The sequence below is a fragment of the Apostichopus japonicus genome, chromosome 14 (assembly GCF_037975245.1).
Source record: "Apostichopus japonicus isolate 1M-3 chromosome 14, ASM3797524v1, whole genome shotgun sequence".
In the NCBI taxonomy this organism is placed as follows: Eukaryota; Metazoa; Echinodermata; class Holothuroidea; order Aspidochirotida; family Stichopodidae; genus Apostichopus; species Apostichopus japonicus.
This window is the reverse complement of record NC_092574.1, coordinates 749528-775104: the sequence shown is the minus strand read 5'-3', so window position 1 is coordinate 775104 and position 25577 is coordinate 749528. Positions and strand designations below refer to the sequence as shown.

At 41.6% G+C, this 25577-nt stretch overlaps 1 protein-coding gene across 2 annotated transcripts in view; it reads right to left on the bottom strand.

Annotated features, from left to right (window-relative positions):
- Positions 1-662: 662 nt before the first annotated feature.
- LOC139979603 (uncharacterized) overlaps positions 663-25577 on the bottom strand; it is a 35656-nt gene continuing 10741 nt past the window's right edge. Inside the window, exons 2-5 of one of the 2 annotated variants that reach the window (XM_071990569.1) lie at positions 22447-22543; positions 20953-21291; positions 1939-2797; positions 663-1318 (exon numbers count right to left, since the gene is read on the bottom strand). In XM_071990569.1, coding sequence (XP_071846670.1) covers positions 2431-2797; positions 20953-21291; positions 22447-22532 — 792 coding nt within the window. In that variant the 5' untranslated portion in view covers positions 22533-22543 and the 3' untranslated portion in view covers positions 663-1318; positions 1939-2430. The remainder of the gene's footprint in view (positions 1319-1938; positions 2798-20952; positions 21292-22446; positions 22544-25577) is intronic. The other variant, XM_071990570.1, reaches the window with a different exon arrangement.

The window sequence follows — 25577 nt, the reverse complement described above, 5'->3', positions numbered from 1 at the left end:
TGTAGGTAAAACATTTTTTAAACATTTCCTTACAAATTTTATTGTATAAAGCATTAAAACATTATGACTAAACGTTTTAAGAAATATTATTGAAACATTTTAAAGATATTTTGTGATGCAAAACGTTATAAAAATGTTTTAAAAACATTTTTAATAAAAAAAGTTTGTGAACCTATTTGAATCAATTTGAAGATGCAGGCAATGTTTGTTTTTAGTCCTTTTTTTATAATTTGATTGCGTATATACCAACAACGCATAAGTTTATCTGACTTCATTAGGAAATATTAATATGATATTTGAACAACATTTTGATATAATGTTGTAGGTAAAACATTTTTCAAACATTTTAAAAACATTTTCTTACAAATGTTATTGTATAACGCATTGAAAACATCATGATATCAAGTTTTAAGAAAATATTATTGAAACATTTCAAAGATATTTTGTGATGCAAAACGTTATAAAAATGTTTGTAAAACGCTTTTAATAAAAAAAAGTTTGTGAACCTATTTGAATCAATTTGAGGATGCAGGCAATGTTTGTTTTTAATCTTTTTTATTTAATTTTATTGCGTATGTACCAACAATGCAAACTTTTATCTGACTTCATTAGAAAATATTTATATGATATTTGAACAACATTTTGATATAGTGTTGTAGGTAAAACCTTTTTTAAACATTTCCTTACAAATGTTATTGTATAAAGCATTAAAACATTATGACTAAACGTTTTAAGAAATATTATTGAAACATTTTAAAGATATTTTGTGATGCAAAACGTTATAAAAATGTTTTAAAAACATTTTTAATACAAACAGTTTTTGAACCTATTTGAATCAATTTGAGGATGCAGGCAATGCTTGTTTTTAGTCCTTTTTTATAATTTGATTGCGTATATACCAACAACGCATAATTTTATCTGACTTCATTAGGAAATATTAATATGATATTTGAACAACATTTTGATATAATGTTGTAGGTAAAACATTTTTTAAACATTTTAAAAACATTTTCTTACAAATGTTATTGTATAACGCATTGAAAACATCATGATATCAAGTTTTAAGAAAATATTATTGAAACATTTCAAAGATATTTTGTGATGCAAAACGTTATAAAAATGTTTGTAAAACGCTTTTAATAAAAAAAGTTTGTGAACCTATTTGAATCAATTTGAGGATGCAGGCAATGTTTGTTTTTAGTCTTTTTTATTTAATTTTATTGCGTATGTACCAACAATGCAAACTTTTATCTGACTTCATTAGAAAATATTTATATGATATTTGAACAACATTTTGATATAGTGTTGTAGGTAAAACCTTTTTTAAACATTTCCTTACAAATGTTATTGTATAAAGCATTAAAACATTATGACTAAACGTTTTAAGAAATATTATTGAAATATTTTAAAGATATTTTGTGATGCAAAACGTTATAAAAATGTTTTAAAAACATTTTTAATAAAAACAGTTTTTGAACCTATTTGAATCAATTTGAGGATGCAGGCAATGCTTGTTTTTAGTCCTTTTTTATAATTTGATTGCGTATATACCAACAACGCATAATTTTATCTGACTTCATTAGGAAATATTAATATGATATTTGAACAACATTTTGATATAATGTTGTAGGTAAAACATTTTTTAAACATTTTAAAAACATTTTCTTACAAATGTTATTGTATAACGCATTGAAAACATCATGATATCAAGTTTTAAGAAAATATTATTGAAACATTTCAAAGATATTTTGTGATGCAAAACGTTATAAAAATGTTTGTAAAACGCTTTTAATAAAAAAAAGTTTGTGAACCTATTTGAATCAATTTGAGGATGCAGGCAATGTTTGTTTTTAGTCTTTTTTATTTAATTTTATTGCGTATGTACCAACAATGCAAACTTTTATCTGACTTCATTAGAAAATATTTATATGACAAAACATTTTCCTCAATATTATTGTATAACAAATTAAAAACATTATGATATAACGTTTTAAGAAAATATTATTATAACATTAGGAAGATATTTTATCTAGCAAGACGTTTTAAAAATGTTTTTAAAACATTATTATTAACATGCAAGTTTATTAGCATATTTGAATCACATTTGATGAAGTGCCATTGTTTTCGTAGTTTTAATGCATCATATACCCACAATGCATATTTCCATCTAATTAACGGTAGAACATATTTTTATGATATTTTAACAACATTTTGAAATAATATTGCAAACAAAACATTTTTATGTTATAAAATAACATCATAATAACGTTATATAAATATAATATGAAAATGTTTTGTTATAACGTTTCTACGACCTTTTAAAAATGTTATGATAATGTTATGTGTTTGCTGGGATAGTGTGACAAATTCTTAGTCGATCATATTTCAAGTTCTGGCTCGAGATACCCCTCCATAAAGCTCAATGAATTATTAAACGCCAATGCTTACACAATCCGTGTTGGGGAAGGTAGTAGGTATGCCGGGCACCCTAAAGCAGCACATCTTGGGAAGATCGACAGTCTTGGTGACTCCCATGGTTCTGTACTGAATGTAAACCCGTGCACCGGGGGGCGAAGTGGTGCCTAACATTCTGCACAATTCGGTGGAACTTGTGACGTCGTAGTTCCGGGAGATGCTGCCCCTCAGGACGGTTTCAAAATAATTGATGCACTCATTCTTGCAGTCCGAATGGATCCCTTCGGTGTTGCAGACATGGTAGGGGCTCGGATGGGTTCTGTGGGACAACCGCAGAGTAGTGGTTCTACTGTTCCTGACAGCCTTCAGATAGCAAGAGCACCTGAAATTGACATAATGACAACTAACTGTTACAAGTGCTATCTTTCACCCAATGATACAAAACTGTATGACATACTGCAACGTCTGCCATAGCTCGTCGATCTGTGCGGAGCACCTTATCATTGACCATGCATACTGATAGATATTTCATGGTTGTGCAGGGTTGCGAAATATGAATGAGATATTTCCGGGGATTATATATCATAAATGGACCAGCTATGAGAAAATGCAGTAACTAACTGCCCATTTTCAAGTTCGACTTTCGTGTAAGTCTAGTGTTTGTGAAATGGATCCATAATCCAATATGAAGACACAGGTGGCACCACTATCGATACGGTAGTTCAAAACATGAGCGCGCGCACCAGTATGAGCCGTTAGGGTTGCCCAGTAACCTCTGGTGCAACATGTATGCAGGGGCGTCAATCCGATTCGAAACGTAGGGGGGGGGGGGGGACACAATCAGTTATAGTATTTTGGCTAAAAGTACTATCTAAGCGGAGCGCCACCATTGGTTGGCGCGCAGCGTACAGGGGAAATTTCAGATTATAGTACCTCCCAGATCGCCGGAAATGGCACTTGCCAGGCTGGAGAGCAGCCATCTAATTGCGCGATTTCGGGGGAAAAATTACAAATTCATGACTCAGGATATTTGCAAAAAAGTTTATACGGCCTAAATTTGTGGGGATTATTCCTTTAATCGGTGATTCCAATTCACATAAACACTAGGACCCAGTGCAAGTTGACATAATGACCTGGAGAACTGGAAACCCCAGCCCCATTGCGCCCTATATTTTGGGATAGAATACGACTCATTTGTTCGAACCCATGAAAAGTAACAGTGACTGTGAAGAAATTTACCTCGACATGGGCACGATATGTTGCTCAAAATCGGTCAAGGAATTACAACAGGGCCTCGTTCCCGAAGGAAGCTATCCCCGAATTGCCGTCCTGGGGGTCTGGGGGAGGGGGGGGGGGGTTCAGATACAACCCTGTACAACATAAAGTGTGTATATTCATAATTAAGCCTGATACCATTCTCAGCGTTGCCTATTAGGTGGGCCTACCATAGGCGTACGGGACCCTTCCGATCTGGGGGACAGAAAAAAATTAGCCCGATACTCCCCAAGTTGCCTGAATTTCATTGCAGTTGAAGTGTTTAGAGATCAATACAGTAGCACTTGTGTGCGCGAAAAATGTTGCGCTTTTTTTCGGGCAATCAATCAAAAATTTGGCCACTCGGGAAAAAAATTCGGGTAATCTTTTCACTCTTGCTTAACCTCTGCCCAAATTTTACATATACTTTGCCCAAATTTTGGCCCGTTTTCTGCCCGAAAATTCGATCTCAACAGAATTTGGAGGGCAGTCTGCCCCCCCCCCACCTATGAGGCCTACGCCAATACACAACAGTCATTCCTGCAATTACAGGTATAATGCAGAACCATCTATCTATTCACGTTCCAGTAATTTCTATCCGCATACCATTAACGTTACTGCACTTTTGTGATATTCCTCTGCAACAGGTTGAACGCGCGCGAATCGCGCGAGAAGTTTCAGCTATATCTTTCGTGGACATTACGAATTCAAAGACTGGCTTTGGTTCAAGAGAGACCATATGACCATATGACAGATAACGTCCCCAGTCTCCTGCAACACCCAGGCGCAGATATAGCGATTCTGGGAAGAGGCGCTATATATTTCTGATTGCGGAACGCCCGGACCAACGCACATGGAATCAGTTGATGCGCACTGGATACAAGGTGTTTCCTCATTGGCTGTCCCTTTTGTATACTATTGATTGTTCACTTCTGTCAGGGTTGGAAATTGGGTTAGGGTTAGGGGGTTAGGGGGTTAGGGGGTTAGGGGGTTAGGGGGTTAGGGGGTTAGGGGGTTAGGGGGTTAGGGGGTTAGGGGGTTAGGGGGTTAGGGGGTTAGGGGGTTCGGGTTCGGGTTCGGGTTCGGGTTAGGGTTAGGGTTAGGGTTAGGGTTAGGGGTTAGGGTTAGGGTTAGGGTTAGGGTTTGGGTTAGGGTTAGGGTTAGGGTTAGGGTTAGGGTTAGGGATAGGGATTCGGATTAGCGTTAGCGAAACTTCTTGTATTCCAGTGCGCATCGTCCTACATGGAATCCTTAATAAATTAATAATGTCAGATTGAGTGGACAGTGACATTTTGAGAACTTCCCGGCACAATACGCATGCTCGATCGCACTGAATTTTGATTATGTTATGACACGAGAAGACTAGGCTTAGAGTATATGGCGAACATTTGGATGGATGATGAAAGGTAGTCCTACGAGGTCGAATATAGACACAAGTTTGGCATCGGACGAATGTCCCATGACACGATATTGGTTCTTCCTAAGCGATACCCTATCATTGGTGAGAGTAAAGCGACCAAATATCTCGTAAAATAAACCACCAAGCCTTGCAAATCTCATTATGAGGGTCATTTGCAAACTCCATTTATGTAGAACTGTGCAACTTTCTACAGTAATTCCCATTACTGGCCAACGATGACTCAATTATTAAAAAAATAGAAATGTGGTTACGAAAATTCGTACCCACGCTGTTCATGTGTCCTATTAACTGATGTAACATTTTTCGGGCAAAATCCTAAAAGAGCTCTAATCCACCCCTGTGGATGACGTAATTAGGTTACATGATATTAGTTACAAACAGGGGCGGAGAAACGGGGGGTGGGGGGGGGGGTGCAGGGGTCTACCCCCACTTTTGTAGGTCCTATTGAATTTATCACTTTTACACAGTAAATGTTCTGTTGAGGCTCAATTCCCCCTCACTTTTTGACACAAATCTCCGCGCCTGGCTACAATCGAATTCCCATTCCATTTCCCGTAGGCCTATGTATTACCTTTACGATCTGAGAAACAACCGAGCTCCCATCTGTTCATAGTTCGTCCTGTACCGACGTCCACAGAGATAATTATTCTCGGACCACGCGCTGTTCTGAACTGGCAGTAGGCCTTTAGTTGCCACGAATTACGAACAGGTGTAAACGTGGGCAGTGGGCCATGACAGCCACGACCAGACGGGGACAATAGCTTGGGCAGATTATCCCTGCCGGCATTGGAAGGGCTAATGAATCTAATCCTGCAGTATAGCCCTTCTCAAGAAACACAATTATCTAATCCCCGTCGATTAGGCGGAACACACCAGAGGCTATGATTACCAATTACAAAGCCTTCCATTCAATGCGTCCTTCGCTATAGCCGTCAGGTTATTTTTATTCCCACTTCGATTTGGCCATTTTGATTTCCCAAGCATCTTCAAAAATTGTTTAAAAATCATGGTTAGGGTTAGGAAATTAGGTTAGGGTCAGTGTCCGAGGGTTATTGGGCATGTCCTTACATAATCCGTGGTCAAAATTCCCCCAAAACGTCGGAAAATGGTGTTTGGGAGAAATGGGCGTGGTCAGATTTCCAGGAATTTGATTGGTCAATTGCTATATTTTGGCCACATCGGAGTGGGAAAAAAATCAATGCCATCGTCTGATCGTCTAGCTGTTCTAGCAGATAGTTTCAAAAGAAGTTGGGACCGAGCAGTTGTGGGCGGAGCCTACGAATGCGTTTTGGTAAGGTTTTTACGATTTTTCAGGACGAATTCGCATCCAAATGTCATGATCCCATTTCGTTCCCGTCACAGTCATTGTCGGAATAGAGACACCAAATCTCAGCTGGAACTGTGCTGTAGAAATTGAGATTTGCTGAACGAAAGGAAAGTCACGTGCCAACGATGAGGAACGCAATACTGTTCCTGTGTCACATGACACATGAACAGTAATTATCGCCCAGCCCAGTTATTTTTCTACCCAACCGCTGGATTTCCAGTGTTTCCATCGAATTTGGTGTTATTCTGACGTTATTACTAGTACAAAGAATATATAGCCTACACCTCCCTATACAAAAACAAATCGTTTTGATCGCGTTTTCAAACAGTTATTTCTTCCAACTCGATTGTGAATATGGGCACGTCCCCGCACTCCCCCCCCCCCCCTCATCAGCTCATCTAGCGGAAACAATCCAAACCTCGCAAGTTACCAGTAACTTGCACGTTTGTTGTCGAGAAGACGCAAATCTTCAAGTTATTAAATTATTCATTTTTGTCGCTGGCAGTATTTTGACGCAACGGAATCTTTCGCCATAATAGGAGTGGACACCTACCGTACCGTATTTGATTCGATTGATACAGGTTCAGGAAGCCACTTGGGCTCATCTAGGAACCCGGACCTGCTGACCATGTGATCGTATCACACATACGTCCTCAAATATTACCTAGTTATAATTATTTCTTAGGATTGTGAGAATCTGAAATCATAACCGAAACGGTGATCTTAACTCGAAGACAGGAACTTTACGCGACACTTTAGAGTGGATATCAAGTGGGCTTATTACTATCTCGTATACACAACAAGAGTGCCAATGGCACAGTAGCTCACCTTGGAGAAGAATTTTGAGTTATATCGCTAAATCGTTGAATTGACCCCTAATGACTTCTGACCTCAAATTACTGATTACCCAATAAATGTACCATTGGTCAATGATAATACTGACCAACTGTCATGATCATCCTATCTATTCTTTAGGCAAAAAGCAGTTTGACCACTCAAACAAAATGGCCGAAATTGACCCCTAGTTCACCTTTGACCTCAAATTACTGAATACCCCATATGTACCATTGGTCATAATTATACTGACCAACTTTCATGATGATCCAATCTATTCTGTAGGAGAGGGAGCAGCTTGACCGTTCAAATAAAATGGCCGAACTTGACCCTCTAGATAACCATTGACGTCAAATTCCAGACGGAGCACCCCATATGTACCATTGATCACAGATAATACTGACCATCTTCCATGATCATCCGATATATTCTATAGGAGAAGAAGCAGTTTGACCGTTCGGACAAAAGGGCCAAAATTGACCTCCAGACGACCTTTGACCTCAAATTCCTGAACACTCCATATGTACCATTGGTCAATGATTATACTGACCAACTTTCATGATCATCCATTCTATTCTGTAGGAGAGGGAGCAGCTTGACCGTTTGAATAAAATAACCAAAATTGACCCCCTAGATGGCCCTTGACCTCAAATTCCTGAACACCCCATATGTACCATTGGTCATTGATAATACTGACCAACTTTCATGATCAACCGATACATTCTGTAGGAGAAGAAGCAGCTTGACCGTTCCAACAAAATGGCCAGAAATGACTCCTAGATTGACCTTTGACCCAAATTCCTGAACACCTCATATGTGACATTGGTCATTGATGATACTGACCAACTTTCATGATCATCCGATATATTCTGTAGGAGAAGAAGCAGTTTGACCGTTCGGACAAAATGGCCAGAATTGACCCCTAGATGACCTTTGACCCCAAATTCCTGAGCACCCCATATGTACCAGTAGTCATTGATAATACTGACCAACTTTCATGACCATCCGATATAGTCTGTAGGAGAAGAAGCAGCTTGACCGTTCCCACAAAATGGCCAGATATGACCCCTAGATTGACCTTTGACCTCAAATTCCTGAACACCCCATATGTACCATTTGGCAATGATCATACTGACCAACGTTCATGATCATCCCATTCAACCCCTGGGAGAAGTAGCAGTTTGACCGTTCCAAGGCGAAAATGGCCATTTCGTGCCGAAATGACTCCTAGATGACCTTCGACCTCAAATTGCTGAACACCCCATAAGTACCATTGGTGGATGATCATACTGACCAACTTTCATGATCATCCGATATATTCTGTAGGAGAAGAAGCAGCTTGACCGTTCGGACAAAATAGCCAGAATTGACCCCTAGATGACCTTGACCTCAAATTCCTGAACACCCTATATGTATCATTGGTCAATGATCATAATGACCAACTATCACGATCATCCAATTCAACCTGTGGGAGCAGAAGCTTTTTTCATTTGACCCCAAAAGGGCCTTTTCGGGCCAAAATGACCCCTAGATGACCTTTAACCTGAAATCCCTGAACACCCCGTAGGAATGGGCGTCAATCCGGTGGGGGGGGGGGCGGGGGACACGCCCCCACGTTTCGAAGAGGATGGACACAATATCAAATGTCCCCCCCCCCCCACGTTTCGAGGAGTGGAGGACATAATGGGTTATCACATGTTCTTAGGTCAAGTGATTACCATATTTTACGTGGGCGCTCTACACTTCAACGGTTACTAAAGTGCCCATTTCAGGACAGATTTTGATGCATTTAGAGATGAAATTTAAAAAAAATCGCGCTACGCGCGAGATATACCTGTTGGTGTCCCTTGTCGCAATGTCCCTGCCGGAGCTTAAAACCATAATTTTACCCGCTCTCATAGAATGATGTCATTTGCCTATAGCATGGACATCAATCACGAGGGGGACGCTTCCCCCACTTTTGAAGAGGGGGCATAATACCAAATGCTCTCGGACATTCTGATGAGTGTTCCCAAGTTAAATGATTACCGTAGTTCAAATATGGCCCGCTCTGGACAGTGACCCTGACAGATGTGCTCATGCATTTTAGGGGAGATTTCGATGCATCAATTATCAATCCCGAGGGGGGGGGGACGCGGCCCCCATTCATGAAGCGGAGGACATAATACCAAATGCTTTTCGGCATTCCGAGGAGTGGAGGACATAACATCACATGTTCCCAGGTCAAATGACGACTGCAGTTCATATGGGCCGCTCTACACAGTGACGGTGAAAGACGTGCCCATGAATTGTTGGTAACTTCTGAAAAATTCGCGTTATGTGCGATACATTTACTGTGTCATGCTCGTGTGAGAGCGGAACAATCGATAATTGGCTTTAGCAACATGTGTATAACTCGTTTCAGACCATTTCTCATGCGAAATCATGATGGCATTTTGTTTGCCTCGATGTTTCTGACAATGGCCCGGTTGCTGACGTCGGAAAAAAAATGTTATTTTCCGTAGAGGTGAGGTCATTTTTAGCTCACCCTCAGCCATGTGGCTGGGTGAGCTATTGCGATCGTGCATGTCTATCTATTGATTGATTGATCTGTTCACAATTGTTCAAATTGCTACTCCTCCTACAGTGTTTGGTGGATCATGATGAAACTTGGTCACAATGATCACTGAGCAGGGGCGGCGATTTGTTTCAAATATTGGGGGGGGGGGGACATTTGCTTGGGTGCAGGCAAATTACTATCTAAGCGGAGCGCCACCATTGGTTGGCGCGCAGCTTACAAGAAAATTTCTGGTTTTGATAGCCCCCAGATCACCGGAAATGGCACTTCTCGGGCTTGAGAATGACCAACCAGATGTACACTTTTGCCTGAGAACCAGGCTTTTCCCAATAGTTTTTTTTCATTCATAACCTTTTTCAAGATTGTCACCAGTCACACATCATGTTCGACCTCATCGCATCTCCTGTGGATCATTGCTTTTGTAGGTAATTCTAACGCCCCACAATACCCGTCAGCCCCACTTTTCAAGGTTTTAAGCCCATTATTTGTTCAGAATTTGAATAATAAATTCACTTCAAAACATACCCATAATGTTGCACAAAATTTCATCTAATGGACAACCAATATAGCAAAAACCCCTTCAACCCTTAAAAGACCGTTCAAAATTGCACGAGTAGACTGAAGTATTATGAAGAATGTTGGTCAAGGAATTTTCGAAAATTCAGACACAGTTAATTTATTGGTGTACAAATATTAAAACCTCTTATAACGGCTACTATAAAACTTCGATATCATAAAAAAATATGCTCTGGGGGGGGGGAGGCGCTCTACACCCTTCGCCTCCCCCCCCCCCTTGGCTACACGCCTGCGGTTAGAAATCTTGTAGGAAACAGGCCAAATGGAAACCCAGTGAACCCATATCGATGTGGATCATATGTATGATTGTACGTACACTCATACACAAGAGATGTACAGACATGATAATAATAATCATGAGTGACAACATGCTTTACGGTCACAGAAACGACCACGAAGAGTCATTTATCTCATGCAGCATGTGTAGGATGAAGTTTTAGCCACCGCCAAATATGATTTGGATAAATAATCTCACGCATTATTTTCTATTTATAGCCACAAAAAAAATTATGCCACCAAATATTGGGGGATATTAGTTACTATTAGATACTACCGTATATTCCCCACCTAAAATATTGGGGGGGGGGGATGTCCCCCCGTCCCGCCCCCCCCCCCCCATGATCGCCTCCTGTCTAACCGTGTCACAATTTATTACTGTATATGACCAAAAGTAGTTTTACTTTTTTTCGAAATGAATAGCTAGACGGACCGCATCCGTAATGAAATTTTGTTTGCCGATAAAAATAAAAATAGGGCTGTAGCGACCATATTTAATATATTTATTTATATATATATATATATATATATATATATATATATATATATATATATATATATATATATATATATATATATATATATATATATATATATATATATATTATATATATTTATGCCTTGCGAGGAATTTGCCAAGGGAGAGGCGAAGCTTGTAGGCAAAGTATCTAAGCGTAGCGCCACCATAAGTTGGCGCGAAGCGCAAAAGAAAATTTTGGCCGAAAATGCCTCCCAGATCGCTGGAAATGGCACTTCCCAGGCCTTGTAAGTTGCATCTAAGCATTTTCTATTTTGAAATTACTAGCGATATCATAAAAAAAATATGCTAAAAAAAAACTGTCACCAAATATTGGGGGGGATATTAGATACTATATCCCCCCACCTAAAATATTGGGGGGGGGACATGTCCCCCGTCCCCCCCCATGATCGCCGCCCATGTCACTGAGTGAAGGGGCATCTGGGGTGTTCGCGAAGTCGAGGTCAAAGGTCATCTAGGGGTCAGTTTCGGTCATTTTGCAAATAATTGCAAAACGCTTCTCCTCCTACAGTTTAGGTCGGATGATCATGGAAGTCGGTCAGTATTATCATTCACCAATGGTACCTACGGGCAGGGGCGTCAATCCGATTCGAAACGTTTGGGGGACACAGGGGCGGCGCCAGGGTATTAAGATGGGGGAGGGGGGAATCATGACGTTATTGATCGCCGTCCTGCGGGAGGGGTCTAAGGAAGATTTTTCAACTACCGGATAGCCTTAGACGCCATCTGGTGCAATATTTGACATCTTTTTGAAGTCACATGTTCTCTCGAGAAATGCAGTTTCCAGGTAAGTAATCTATCTTTCTTCACTTTCGGCCGACTGCAGTTTTTACATTTTGTTATACTTATTGTTGACGATTACATAACATACGGGCAAGGGCGGCAATTTTTGTTGGCGATTGGGGGACGACGAACTGGAGTTATCATCTGAGCGAAGCGCCACTATAGGTTGGCGCGAAGCGTATAAGGACATTTTTGGCTCTACAGATCCCCCAGATTGCAGGAAATAGCACTTCTCGAGCTCTTTGAGTTAGTTTTGTTACTCCTAAATTTGGGATATTGTGCTCCGGAAATCTCCATTCTGAGAAAAGTTCTCTCAACGTAGTCATCTCTTCTCGCAAGAGAGGAATGTTCCTGAAAACAGATCCACGTCGTCAAGGGGTCAGGTTTTGGGTATTCTGGAAGTGGGCGTTTCCATACCGTACCGTACCCGATTGACAAGCATGGGCGTGTGTACGGCCTTTGGTTGCGTTGGTATATGGGCAGAGCGCTACCGTTGGAAATTTTGCCAAAACGTCTACCATATCGCAAGAAATGGTCCTTCCCAGTCCTTTCAAATTGCACTGAAGCCATCTCGGTATGTTGCATGCCTCATATATTTTGCCCACATCCACATCCACGGAACTGTTACTCTTTCTCTGTTCTAACCTTCCCTGCGTATGTACCAATTTGACAAGTTTGTGATCGCTGTGACATGATTGAACAATGTACACATAAGTGGGAATCCCCCCCCCTTGGTTGGATACGATACTGCACTACAGACATGTCACTGCGCGATGTATAGGGCAAGTGTACAACTACTTAGAGCTGGTTGGTCCATGCGGACTGGATTCACACACTAAAATATGATGTACATCTCCGTGGGCTACGGTCGCGAAGGTAAATACGGAGGTAGTATTAGATACCACATACATATTTTACAGAATGTTAATTAATACGACAGTCAATTCAAATACGGCTTCAAATTGAATTTTCATCACTCAAATCAGTCATTTTAATGTTGAATACTATGATTTGTATGTTTTCAATTAGGCAACAATTTTAACAGAATCAGGCGCATACTGCCCCTCACCCTCCCCCATTGTTAACGCTAATAAGTGGGAATCCCCCCCCCCCCTTGGTTGGATACGATACTGCACTACAGACATGTCACTGCGCGATGTGTAGGGCATGTGTACAACTACTTAGAGCTGGTTGGTCCATGCGTACTGGATTCACACACTAAAATATGATGTACATCTCCGTGGGCTACGGTCGCGAAGGTAAATACGGAGGTAGTATTAGATACCACATACATATTTTACAGAATGTTGATTAATACGACAGTCAATTCAAATACGGCATCAAATTGAATTTTCATCACTCAAATCAGTCATTTTAGTGTTGAATACTATGTTTTGTATGTTTTCAAGTAGGCAACAATTTTAACAGAATCAGGCGCATACTGCCAATCCTCCCCCCCCCCCCATTGTTAACGCTAATAGGTTTTACCCTTCAACGAAAAAAAAAACGAAAAAAAGAGAAAAATTCAATCATGGGTCTTCTGGAATGTAGAAGAGGCCTAAGTATAAGGCCTTAGGTGGATGAAGATAGGCAATTTAGAAAATGATGGATGCGTGTATACTCGAACATTTCACATACTGCACGTAGGGCCTCTGCAGTATGAGACGGATGTACAACAATAAAAAGCAGAGAAGACACCGCGCGCCGAAATTTTCGAGGATTCACACCAAAGATGTCCCATTTGCGACGGATAATGTATCACGATATACCGATTCCATGATACTGCAACACCTCACCCCACCCCCTTCCAAATTATGTGTCTTGAAACGTTATTTGGACGTTTTTATTTTTTCAGCTAAAAAAAAACAGGGGAAATGCCTGCCCTCCCCCCCCCCCCCTCCGCGGCGCCGCCCCTGCGTGTAGGCCATTTCCGAAATACCAGTGACATGCTGCGGAACTTCTTTTCTAGTCATGACAATTTCAAATTTATTTAATTCCGGAGTCAACTTCCCAACAGTCATTACTAATCCATAACTTTCGAAATATTCTAAAAGTCTAATCTCTGCTATACCTTTTGGACTAATGCAAATCCGAAGATATTGACATAAATCGTCATGGAGTGATCACACATGTCCCATGGTCATACATATAGCGCCGACGGCGCTGTGAAGTTTCCAAGTTGACATTGACTACTTTCACTCATTGACATACGGTGACTCATAATGACCACAGTGTTCCCAGAATAGCGAACTTAGTACATGTGAAAGATGGATAAAATAGAACACTACGCGTACCGCGGAGAGCAACAGTTTGAGGTAATTCTCGGAGAACACGTTGAAAACAACCTACATTTCATAGTTAGGTAACATATTTGGACACCTCACCCCACCCCCTACGAACATATGTGCATTAAAACATCATTCGGTCGATTTATTGTTTTCGGCCCACAACCCATAGGGGGCGGCCGCCCTCCCTGCCCCCCTGTGGCGCCGCCCCTGGGGACACGATCAATTCTAGTATTCTGGCGAAAAGTACTATCTAAGCGGAGCACCACCATTGGTTGGTGCGCAGCGTACACTGAAAATTTCAGATTATAGTACCTCCCAGATCGCCGGAAATGGCACATGCCAGGCTGGAGAGCAGCCATCTAATTGGGCGATTTCTGGGAAAAAAATACAAATTCATGACTCAGGAAACTAGTTTGCAAAAAAGTTTATACGGCCTAAATTTTGGGGGATTATTACTTTAATCGGTGATTCCAATTCATATAAACACTAGGACCCAGTGCAAGTTGGCATAATGACCCGGAAAACTGGGAACCCCAGCCCCATTTCGCCCTATATTTTGGGATAGAATACCCCTCATTTGTTCGAACCCATGAAAAGTAACAGTGACTGTGAAGAAATTTACTTCGACATGGGAACATGTGATGTTATGTCCTCCACTCCTCGGAATGCCGAAAGGCATTTGGTATTATGTCCTCCTCTTCATGAATGGGGGCCGCGTCCCCCCCCCCCCCTTCATGATTGATAATTGATGCGTCGAAATCTGCCCTAAAATGTATGAGCACATCCATCTGTCAGGGTCACTGTCCAGAGCGGGCCATATTTGAACTACGGTAATCATTTAACCTGGGAACATCTGATGATGTGATAATAATAATAATAATTTATTCTTATATAGCGCTTTACATCAAAAGAATGATCTCAAAGCAGCTTCACAGAAACGCATAAAAAAATACATCTTAAGAAGTATTACAGCTTAAAAATAATACAATCTAAAAATATTGCATCCTAAGAATTACAGAAATAAATAACTAACAATAATTAATAAAAAACAATAAAATTCAGAAATTAAAGACAAAAGCAATAAAATATGACAGCATACAATAAAACTAAAGTACTAAACTATTACAGTCGAAGAAATAGCAACAAAAAGACTATCAAAACAAAAATAGAAAATAAATTTCAATATAAAACAATCAAAACATGGCAAGATGGTAACACAATCAATATGACTGGAGGTTTAAAAAGAATAATACTTTCGAAAAAGGTGAGTTTTAAGGTGTGCCTTAAAAACATTTAATGATGGAGCTGCCCTGATGTCATTGGGGAGTGCATTCCATAGATCAGGTGCAAAATAGGCAAAGGATCGTGCGCCAAAGCTTTTTTGGGCGAATCTGCCAGGCTCTAGTCGTATCTCCATAGAATGTCTGTTCCTCTGTCGTGTGCGATTTGCAATCTGCATGGGCTCTGGAAGAGCCTGACGACTGATCAGAGAGCCAAGATAGTGAGGGGCAGTGCCATTTATAATATTGTAAGTTATGACTAGAGACTTAAATTCGATCCTTGCGGAGACAGGTAACCAATGAAGGTCAATCAATATGGGTGTGATGTGTTCGTGCCTCCTGCTCCGTGTAACCATGCGTGCGGCCGAGTTTTGAATCAATTGAAGACGTGCCAGTTGCTGTTGCTCAATTCCATATAATAAACTATTACAATAATCAAGGTGCGATGTAACAAATGCATGAATTAATCTTTCTGTGCTTGTGCGATCTAAGAGCTTACGAATTTTCCCAAATCGATACAATGAGTATGATGCTGACTGACAAATTTTTGAAACATGACTTGACATAGAACTGAATTCATCAAATTGCACTCCTAAATTTCTGACAACGGAAATGGGTTTAACATGAGTAACACCAACTCTGAAACTAGATATGTCTGCTTGAACTTTTCGGAACTTACTGTGAAAATGAATTACTTCTGTTTTGCTATCATTGAGTACAAGTCGATTTGCTGCCATCCACTCACGAATATCATCTATGCATTTTTCAGGTATGAATTTCCAGTCAGATAGATTTTTACACGAAAAATACAGTTGTGTATCATAGGCAAAAAGCATAAAGTCAATATCATTGGCTAAAATAATGTCTTCGAGTGGGGATGTATACAAGGTAAAAAGAATCGGCCCAAGACCGCTTCCCTGTGGTACACCGCAAAATAATGGTTCATCGTCCGAATAACAATTGTCAATACAGACACGTTGAGTACGTCCTCGAAGATATGAATCGAACCACTTTAAAGCAATACCATTTATGCCAAACCGATGCTCCAAACGCTGCAGTAAAATATCGTGGTCAATTGTATCGAATGCGGCGGTAAGATCGAGTAGGACTAAAATACACTCTTTATGATTGTCCATTGAAACTAGAATGTCATTTCTTACACGAAGCAACGCGGTTTCTGTGCTATGGTTTCTTCGGTATGCAGATTGAAATTTCGAATAAAGAGAGAATTGGTTAAAATATTCATCAATTTGATTAAAACACATGTTCTCTAAAAATTTATGTTCAAATAAAAGGTTGGAAACGGGACGATAATTTGATAAAACATCAGGATCCAGTCCGGGCTTTTTCAATAATGGTCTGACAAGAGCGCGTTTATGACGTCGCGGAACAGTCCCTGCTTCGAAGGAAGTGTTGGCAATGTTAACGAGATCATCCACTATTTCTGGTAGGCAAAGTTTAACGAGCTGAGTTGGCATCGGATCGAGCGCTGAAGATTTCGAGTTCATAGCTGAAATACGTTTGGTCGCGTCGTCACGGGTAATTGGCTTGAAGTTCGAAAAGCTATGACTAGGTGGGCACGGTGGTAAACTTGGCTTTGTAACATCATGGAATGTATCGCGTAATTTCCTGATCTTCCCACAGAAAAAGTCAGAGAAAACTTGCGCCATTTGCTGGGGATCGTTGTGCTTAGGTAGGATGGCACCAGTTGACTTCTTGTCTCCTGTGATCTCATCAACCACGGCAAACAGTTTCCTGGTGTTGGCGGACTGTATGCAGGCGCGTATCCAGGATTTTCTAACCCGGGGGGCGCGAATTACTATCTAAGCGGAGCGCCACCATCGGTTGGCGCGCAGCGTACAAGAAAATTTCTGGTTTTGATACCCCCCAGATCACCGGAAACGGCACTTCTCGGGCTTGAAATGACCAACCAGATGTACACTTTTGGCCTGAGAACCAAGTATTTCCTAATAGTTTTTTTTTCCATCCATAACCTTTTTGAAGATTGTCAACCCGGCACACGTCATGTTCGACCTGATCGCATCTCCTGTGGGTCTTTGCTTTTGTAGGTGATTCTACGTCGCGGCCCACAATACCCGTCAGCCCCACTTTTCAAGGTTTTAAGCCCCAAATTTGTTCAGAATTTGAAAATTCACATTTCTCGTGAATAAACTCACTTGAAAACATACCCATAATGTTGTACAAAATTTCATCTATGGACAACCAATATAGAAAAACTTCCTTGAACCCCTAACAGACCGGTCAAAATTGCACGAGTAGAGGGAAGTGTGATGCAGAATGTTGGTCAGAAATTTTCGAAAATTCAGACACAGTTAATTTATTGGTGTAGAAATATTAAACCTCTTTTAACGGCTATTATAAAACTTGGTTGAAGGAAATGAAAAAATAGCAGATATTCCCGAAACCGAACACTACACACACAGGCGTAAGAGGCGCGGCGGCAGTGGCGGAGCTAGGGGTATTGGTCAGGAGGGGCGAGAATGGTCTGTAGGGACGCTTTCGACACTATCTAAGCGGAGCGCCACCACTGGTTGGCGCGTAGCGCACAGAAAATTTTTGAGTAAAGATACTCCCTAGATCGCCGGAAATGACCCTTTCAGGGCCTGGCTAATTTGCAGATAAACGAAGAATAGGGTGTCATCGCGAAATTACACCAACAAAATGTGAGAAATGTCAATAAGTAGATGAGAGCGCAATAAAAAAGTCAATAATCTAGAATAAGTAAAAAGTGGTAAAGAGCTGAAAAAGGCGCCAGCAGTCCATTTGAGTCCGTCAGGGGGGCATCCGCCCCCCTGACCGTATGGACGCTCCGCCATTGCTCGGCGGGGGTGCAGCCCCTAATTCGCCATTACTAATGTAAAAGAAACTTTTGACAAATAATTGGACCTCCATGCTATTTATACATCTACATGAGACATGTCGTTGTTTACATTAGCATCCCGCGGTATACTGCGCAATTTGAACGGACCGTACGGTACATGATGGCATGCGATATAATAACCGATGCTTGCTTATATGATATTGACATCGAAACGTTGAACGCGCGCTTCGCGCGCGAAAATTTTTGGTTATTTTTTCAGGCAAGTCGGACAGTTTTGAGGATTTTCATCCTGGAACGCCATTTTAATGCTCACTGATATGATGTGATATCTGCTGTTTGCGTTACAAATTCGAACAGGCGCGTAGCGAGGAATTTACCAAGGGAGGGGCGAAGCCTGTAGGCAAATTATCTAAGCGTAGCGCCACCATAGGTTGGCGCGAAGCGTACAAGAAAATTTTGGCCGAAAATGCCTCCCAGATCGCTGGAAATGGCACTACCCAGGACCATTTGTTAACGCGAAGCGTACAAGCAAATTTTGGCCGAAAGAGGAGAGAGGAAAATGGAAACGTCAAAAAACTGGAGTTGTCGGTGTAAGGGGTAGGGTGAGGCACACTTTTACGAAATCATTGATCCGTCACTGGCTACCCTTCAGCGCTGTAATGATGTCACTGTTCCTCTTTCTCTTCCCGGTGTCTTCGCGTTTTTCTTTTACTCCCTCCTTTTCTCCTTCTTCTCTCTTTCTTCTTTTTCTTTTCCCTTCCTTCCTCTCCTCCTCTTTTTCCCCTCTTTTTTCCTTTTTTCTTCTCTTTTTTTCTCTCCTCTTTTTCTTACCCGGGGGGCGCGCGCCCCCAACGCCCCCCCCCTGGATACGCACCTGGTATGCGAGAACGGTGGTACTGAGTTTTAGCTCTCTCGCATTCGTCATGGTAAGATGTTCGGGCACCATGGAATATTTGCTTGTTAATCTCCAGCGGTGAGCTGAGCCAAGCTCGTTCTAAACGGCGAACATTATTCCTCAGAAGTCGGAGTTCATCTGTGTACCACGGAGCTCGAGCTTTGTTCACAATTACCTTCTTTTTCGCAGGAGCAAGCATATCCATAACGTCAGACAGTTTCTTACCGAAGTTGACTGATAACGTGTCAACTGAAATGCCGTACTCATCATCACTGTCAACAGGCTTGTATTTTTTAATCGCCTCTACAAGCTGGTCACTTCGGTCACTTCGGTCACTTCGGTCACTTCGGATAGATGTCGCGTCCCCCATCAGAATGTCGGAGAGCATTTGGTATTATGCCCCCTCTTCAAAAGTGGGGGACGCGTCCCCCTCGTGATTGATGCCCATGCTATAGGCCGCCGCCATATTCACCAACCATAGGGACAAATTTAACACTAGGCCTGTATTAGTCAATGTTAGGGAACACAACCGCGCCGACAATTGTTGTTTATACACACAAAATGACGGCCCAGTTAACCTAATCTTAGTAGATTCTACTACAGAATTAACTTATTCATAATACTGCGATCCAAAAAAAATTGGTGAATACCGGATTTAACTCCCAATCGACGAAATTATCGATGCAAAACAGTACAGTCGGAGCCATGCATAACTCGTTATGCGTACGTATGCTATGACTGTTGTGCACCGATGGTGAAGAAATTTCGTCGATTTTGTGGTAAATTTGGTATTTATTCATTTCTTTGGATCGCAGTATTGTGAATAAGGTAATTCTGTAGTAGAATTTACAAGGATTAGGTTAACTGGGCCGTATTTTTTTTTTGTTTTTTATCATCAATTGCCGGCGAGTTGTGTTCCCTAACATTGACTATTACAGGCCTAGCGTTAAGTTTGTCCCTATGGTTGGTTATATGGCGGCCGCCTATGGGACATCATTCTGTGAGAGCGGGTAAAGTTTATGGTTTTAAGCTCCGGCAGGGATCATTCATCATTATGTCCTCCACTCCTCGAAACGTGGGGGGGGGGGGCGGGACATTTGATATTGTGTACCCCCCTCTTCGAAACGTGGGGGACGTGTCCCCCGCCCCCCCCCCCCATGTTTGACGCCCATGATTGACACCCATGCATCGATGTACTACATCTTGCAAACGATAAGTTTTGGATGACAGCAACCCATTGAATATTCTTAAGGGGCATATAGTGTCACTAATAGGCCAAGGCCTCCATCGGAGGTTGACTCCATACATTGTTCGTAAAGGGCGTGCAAATCACCAAATGGCCCAGAACTCACACAATAGAGGTTGATAAGTTGTTGCAGCCATGGGCATGAGGTGATTTTACATTCCCGTAAATTCCATATATTGTTCTTAAGGGGCATGCAAAACAACAGTTGACCTAAGCACTCTACATCGGAGGTGGAATTGTTGCTGCAGCCTTGGGCATAAGGTAACAATCCCCTAATAAATCCCACTGTACCTTTCCTCTCAAATCTACAGAGACCGTATCGCCGTGGCCATTAAGCGACCCTACAGTTCTTATAACACACAAGGAATACTAAGATATTCCCTCTCTTCATTATGATTCTCGAATAGAAAATATATCATACCTCGGAGCGCAACACACATGTTCAGCAAGCAGATGGGTTCCTCTCGCTCCGCAGTTGCTGACCACGTACTTGGCCACAACCGATATGCCGGGGTATGACTTTTCGTGTCCGTAGATAGAGCACACTCTGTTCCCAGCCTCCTCGGTGAAGGTGCTCCTGCTACCTCCCAGAGTCTGGAGGGCGTTTTGCATACAGTCTCTCGGACACCATGTCTTGGGACTCGAGCAGCTCAGGTGGAGCCAATGACTGTAGACGGGGTTGTTGATGTCTAACAACCTGATAGCACTACTGCCATCACTGCTCTCGCCTGAAGGATGCCTCCATGTTTCACAAAAACATCTGAAAAAAAGAGCAGAGTGCACGACTGAGGCTTCACATTACACTTGTATGGCCTGTCACCTACAGATTGTCTCTACAAAGACAGAAAAAAAACGTGTCCATTAGGCTGTGCTCTGGAAGAGGTATGGCCTAAAGGGCAAAAGAAAAGAACGCACGACTGAAAACGATGTTTAAAACGTGTTTGAGACACACCCAACGCAACTTGACTACGACGAGGGGATTCCACCTTCCGCCGCTTTCAAGTCTGTCCTAACGATGAATTACACCAATCCATCGATGTGGGATTTCTTTCGAACGCTCTGAGCAGGACACACTCAGGAAGGCGTCGGTTTTTCGCGTCATCAGCAATAACTGAATGAGGTAGAAGACGGGCTGCAGCAATCCTTAGGGCTAACCATGCACAGCGTCTTCCTTGTGACATTGGGTATTTTCTCAGCAAAGAAGCAGCAACGCGTTAAATCATCGTGAGGAAATCGGGTCTTCTTAGCGTTCGATCCTGCGTCCTCGCCCATGCCTTCGCCTTTCGTGGACAGACGATCGACTCAGAATCGAGCGCTAAGAAGACCTGTTTACCTCATAATGCGCCGAACAGGCAGGGGAGACAACTATCACAGTTCAGGATCAAACGGCCCGGAAAAATCCCTCTTAAGAGAGACCAGGTAAAGTCTAAGAAGCACCCTGTATAGCAGGGTTGTCCAACCTACGGCCCGTGGGCCACAATGCGCCCCCCCGCAAGGTCCCGTCCGGCCCGCCAACCTCATTAATTTACAAATGTACTTTTACCCAGGAATTCTTTCTTGATAAATTTCAGAGATCATTATATCCCGATACGAAGATTGTTTTGATACAGATCAGAAGGCTTGTGAAGTGTCATTTCCTGCAATCTGGGGGTCTTTTGGGCAACACATTTTTCGTGTACGCCACGCGCCAACCTAATGGTGGCGCTCCGCTTGTATAGTAACTTCATTTCCCATACCCCCTAACAGACCCCTAGCGGGGCCACTGAAAAGTTGCCGCTCTGGCACGAAACCCTGGATATGCCACAGGAGCTTATAGGCTCATGCGGCCCCTCCTTTATCATGATCATTCGAGGTGGCCCTCCTCATCAAAAGGTTGGACAACCCTGCTGTATAGTGAACATGAATGCGACCTTACGTTCTTGTATTTCCGAAGGACACGGTTGGCCCAAAGATAGCTAGCAACAGAGTAAACCAGACCACTGACGATTGAATTCCCTCCATTTCGTTCGTTCCTGCAAAATAAATGACAAAAAAAGACATTAATATTTCGAAAAAAGGCAACAGATCACTCTTCCAGCGTAGGAAGAGTAAGAATCAGAAAACTGTATTACTCCAATAAAGGAAATTCAGGATCTCGTACATAAAAGTTCAAAACAATACAAACATGCAACACTATATACAGATGGAAAGACAATGATGAGAAGGATAAAACATAAGACAGGAACATAAAATTACGATTGCTACAGGCTAGCGATTGGGCGATAGAACGAGGAAGGAAAATGAAATTAATTTTCTATAGGTACACAGGGTGTATCAGAACACCCGATACACCTGGCTGCCACAGTAGAAACTGGGGCAAACCCATGATACAGAACCCAGATTATATGATGTCACAGTTTATACTGTGTAACAATCTGAGTTAGGGTTGGCTGGGTTCTGGGATTATAACCCTCGCCAGTTTATCTTGTGGCAAACGAACAAATATGCCACAGTCTCCACTGTGGCACACCAGTGTATCGGCTGACCAGTACTAACTAAGAATTTACCTGTTATATGATAAGATCATGCACCATGGCTTTCACCAGAGAGTGATGAAAATATTCAGAGCAATGATACTTGCCAAAACTACAGCCGGCATCGAAGACATAAAACCATTACAATGAGTGAGTGGTACCAACATTATGTCGGGTGGCCCCCAACAACGTCCCGCATTTTTAGATTTACATTACCAGTGGGAATTCGGAGAGCTCTCTTCCTCCGCGGTAAAAATGATAGTGATAGTTATGATGATGGTATTGATGATGATAACAATAATAACGAGAGTGCTAATGTTATAATAGCTCACACCTTACACCTATTAATTTGCAGTAGTGCAATGTGAGAAATGTGAAAATAGAACATTGTAGTGTATTTGCGTTTGCGTACGGGAGAATCGGTTGAACTGATGTCACGAAAATGGTAGAAAAAACTTCTAGGAGACATCGACTACTATGTATCATTGTTCATTAACAATACCTCAATCTATGGGCGAAGAAGTATTTCGGAAGATATTGTAAAATCGTAAAATGACCCCTAGGTGTCCTTTGACCTCGATTCCCTGAAGACCCCATATATACCATCATCATCATATTTGTCTTAAGGTCTGTTATCCATGTTAACATGGGTTCGAAGGATACAGGTGACCAGGGACGTAGCCAGGGGGGGGGGAGCAGGGGGAGCGACCGCTCCCCCCCTTTCAGTGTCGATTTTTTTTTTAAACTGTCGTTTTTTTAGCATGGTATTTTGTCAGTGCTCTTTTGATCTTGAATACTCGTCAGCTCCGTTAACTTGATTGTAATCGTAGTAACATTCACGCCTACTGATTCAACTACTTACTTAGTTTGGCAGATGCAAGTAGATAAATTTAGCTTATAGCCAATTACAAGCCTACAGTTGGCCACTGCGTAATAAAATACATATTGCCTACCTAACCGCACTCTATGGAATGTCAGGAACTGTAACGTCGACAACGTCGTTCTATGAGTCGTCCTAAGTTGTTGCACGAACAGCATGTTATGGAGCTAAGCTAGCAATCGTACGTGATACGCACTTCCTATAATAAGTATTACACTGCTAATACACTGCGGTAACGATATTTGTTTTTAGGCCACTGCATATCTGGCTATATTACAAAATATGAAAGTTTATATTGTCCATCAGTTAAGTTCGTCAAATGTATTAAAGTCCAGACATTGGACAATAAACAAGAATCATCCTACTGGAAAAATTGTAAAAGAGCACTATGTTTGTCTTTCTGATATAATATGTAAAAGAAAATGTAAAGGAATTCAAACAGGAAACAAAATCTGCTGATAATGATATCATATGATTAGGGGCGTAGCCAGTATGTTGCACTGTTGGCCCGGGCCTACATTTTTTTGTTGGCCAAGTTATCTTTTTTTTAAAAACACCCATAATTCAAATCGATAAGCTTGCTGGACGAGTTTAAGAGTCTATAGACAGCAAAAACTATTGAAATGAACGTAGCAAGAATATGGCTAAATTAGGTGACCTATTCTTCTGTCATCTAGGCTGTCATTTCTATCGCGTGCCGTTTCATTCAACACTCTACCCGCCGAAAAAGACTAGGATCCGACCTTGTCAGTTTTTGGTTCCTTGCTTTAGCAAAAGGAACCTATGCAGTCAGGTTGGCGTGTGTGTGTATGTATGTATGTGTGTATGTGTGTGTGTGTGTCTGTGACACTTGCTTGGGTACGCTCTATCTCAATAAGGGAATGTTGGATTGAGGCCAAACTTGGACTATAGATCAGCCATATGGAGAAGGTGTGCCCTATTGTTTCTGGTGCCCACAAAGGTCACCAAAGGTCAGTTATGGTCCAAAAACCGAAAATATTAAAACTGCAATAACTCCCAGTGCCAATGTGTGACAAGATTGATATTTTGGGACAAGTTGTGAACTGGTTAGGGGAGCATTTTCAAACTGAACGGTCATGTGATCCGAGGTCACCAAAGGTCAATTAATGATAAAAAACTAGTATTTTTGCGATAACTTGAGAACGAAATGTCCGTTAGGGTTGGGAGTTGCTTCAATGTTATTCAATTGTCGACCCGCATCTGGGTGACCCTTGACCTCAATTTGACCTCTGGTGACCTTTACGTGTTTTGGGGGATTTTTACAGTTTTGATGCTATTTTCAGATGTCAAAGGTACCTTCTGATCATAAATGTCAATAGGTTGACCCCGTGTGACCTTTATGTGCGAAGTTATATGGGGTCAAAGTTTTTCGGTCAGAGTTAGGATGGTTGTACAGACTTGTCGTTTTGTTTTTTGGAATCAGGAGATTAAACTACATCTGAAACCAAGGTCAAAAGGTCAAAGGTCACATTATAAAAAATGTGCTTATTTTGGGAGGAAACGAGCAAAAAAGGAAATGTTTGGTTTTGATGCTAGATTTGGATATCAAAGGTACCTTCCGATCAAAAATGTCAATTGGTTGACACCCGTGTGACCTTCGTGTGCGAAGTTATACGAGGTCAAAGTTCATTT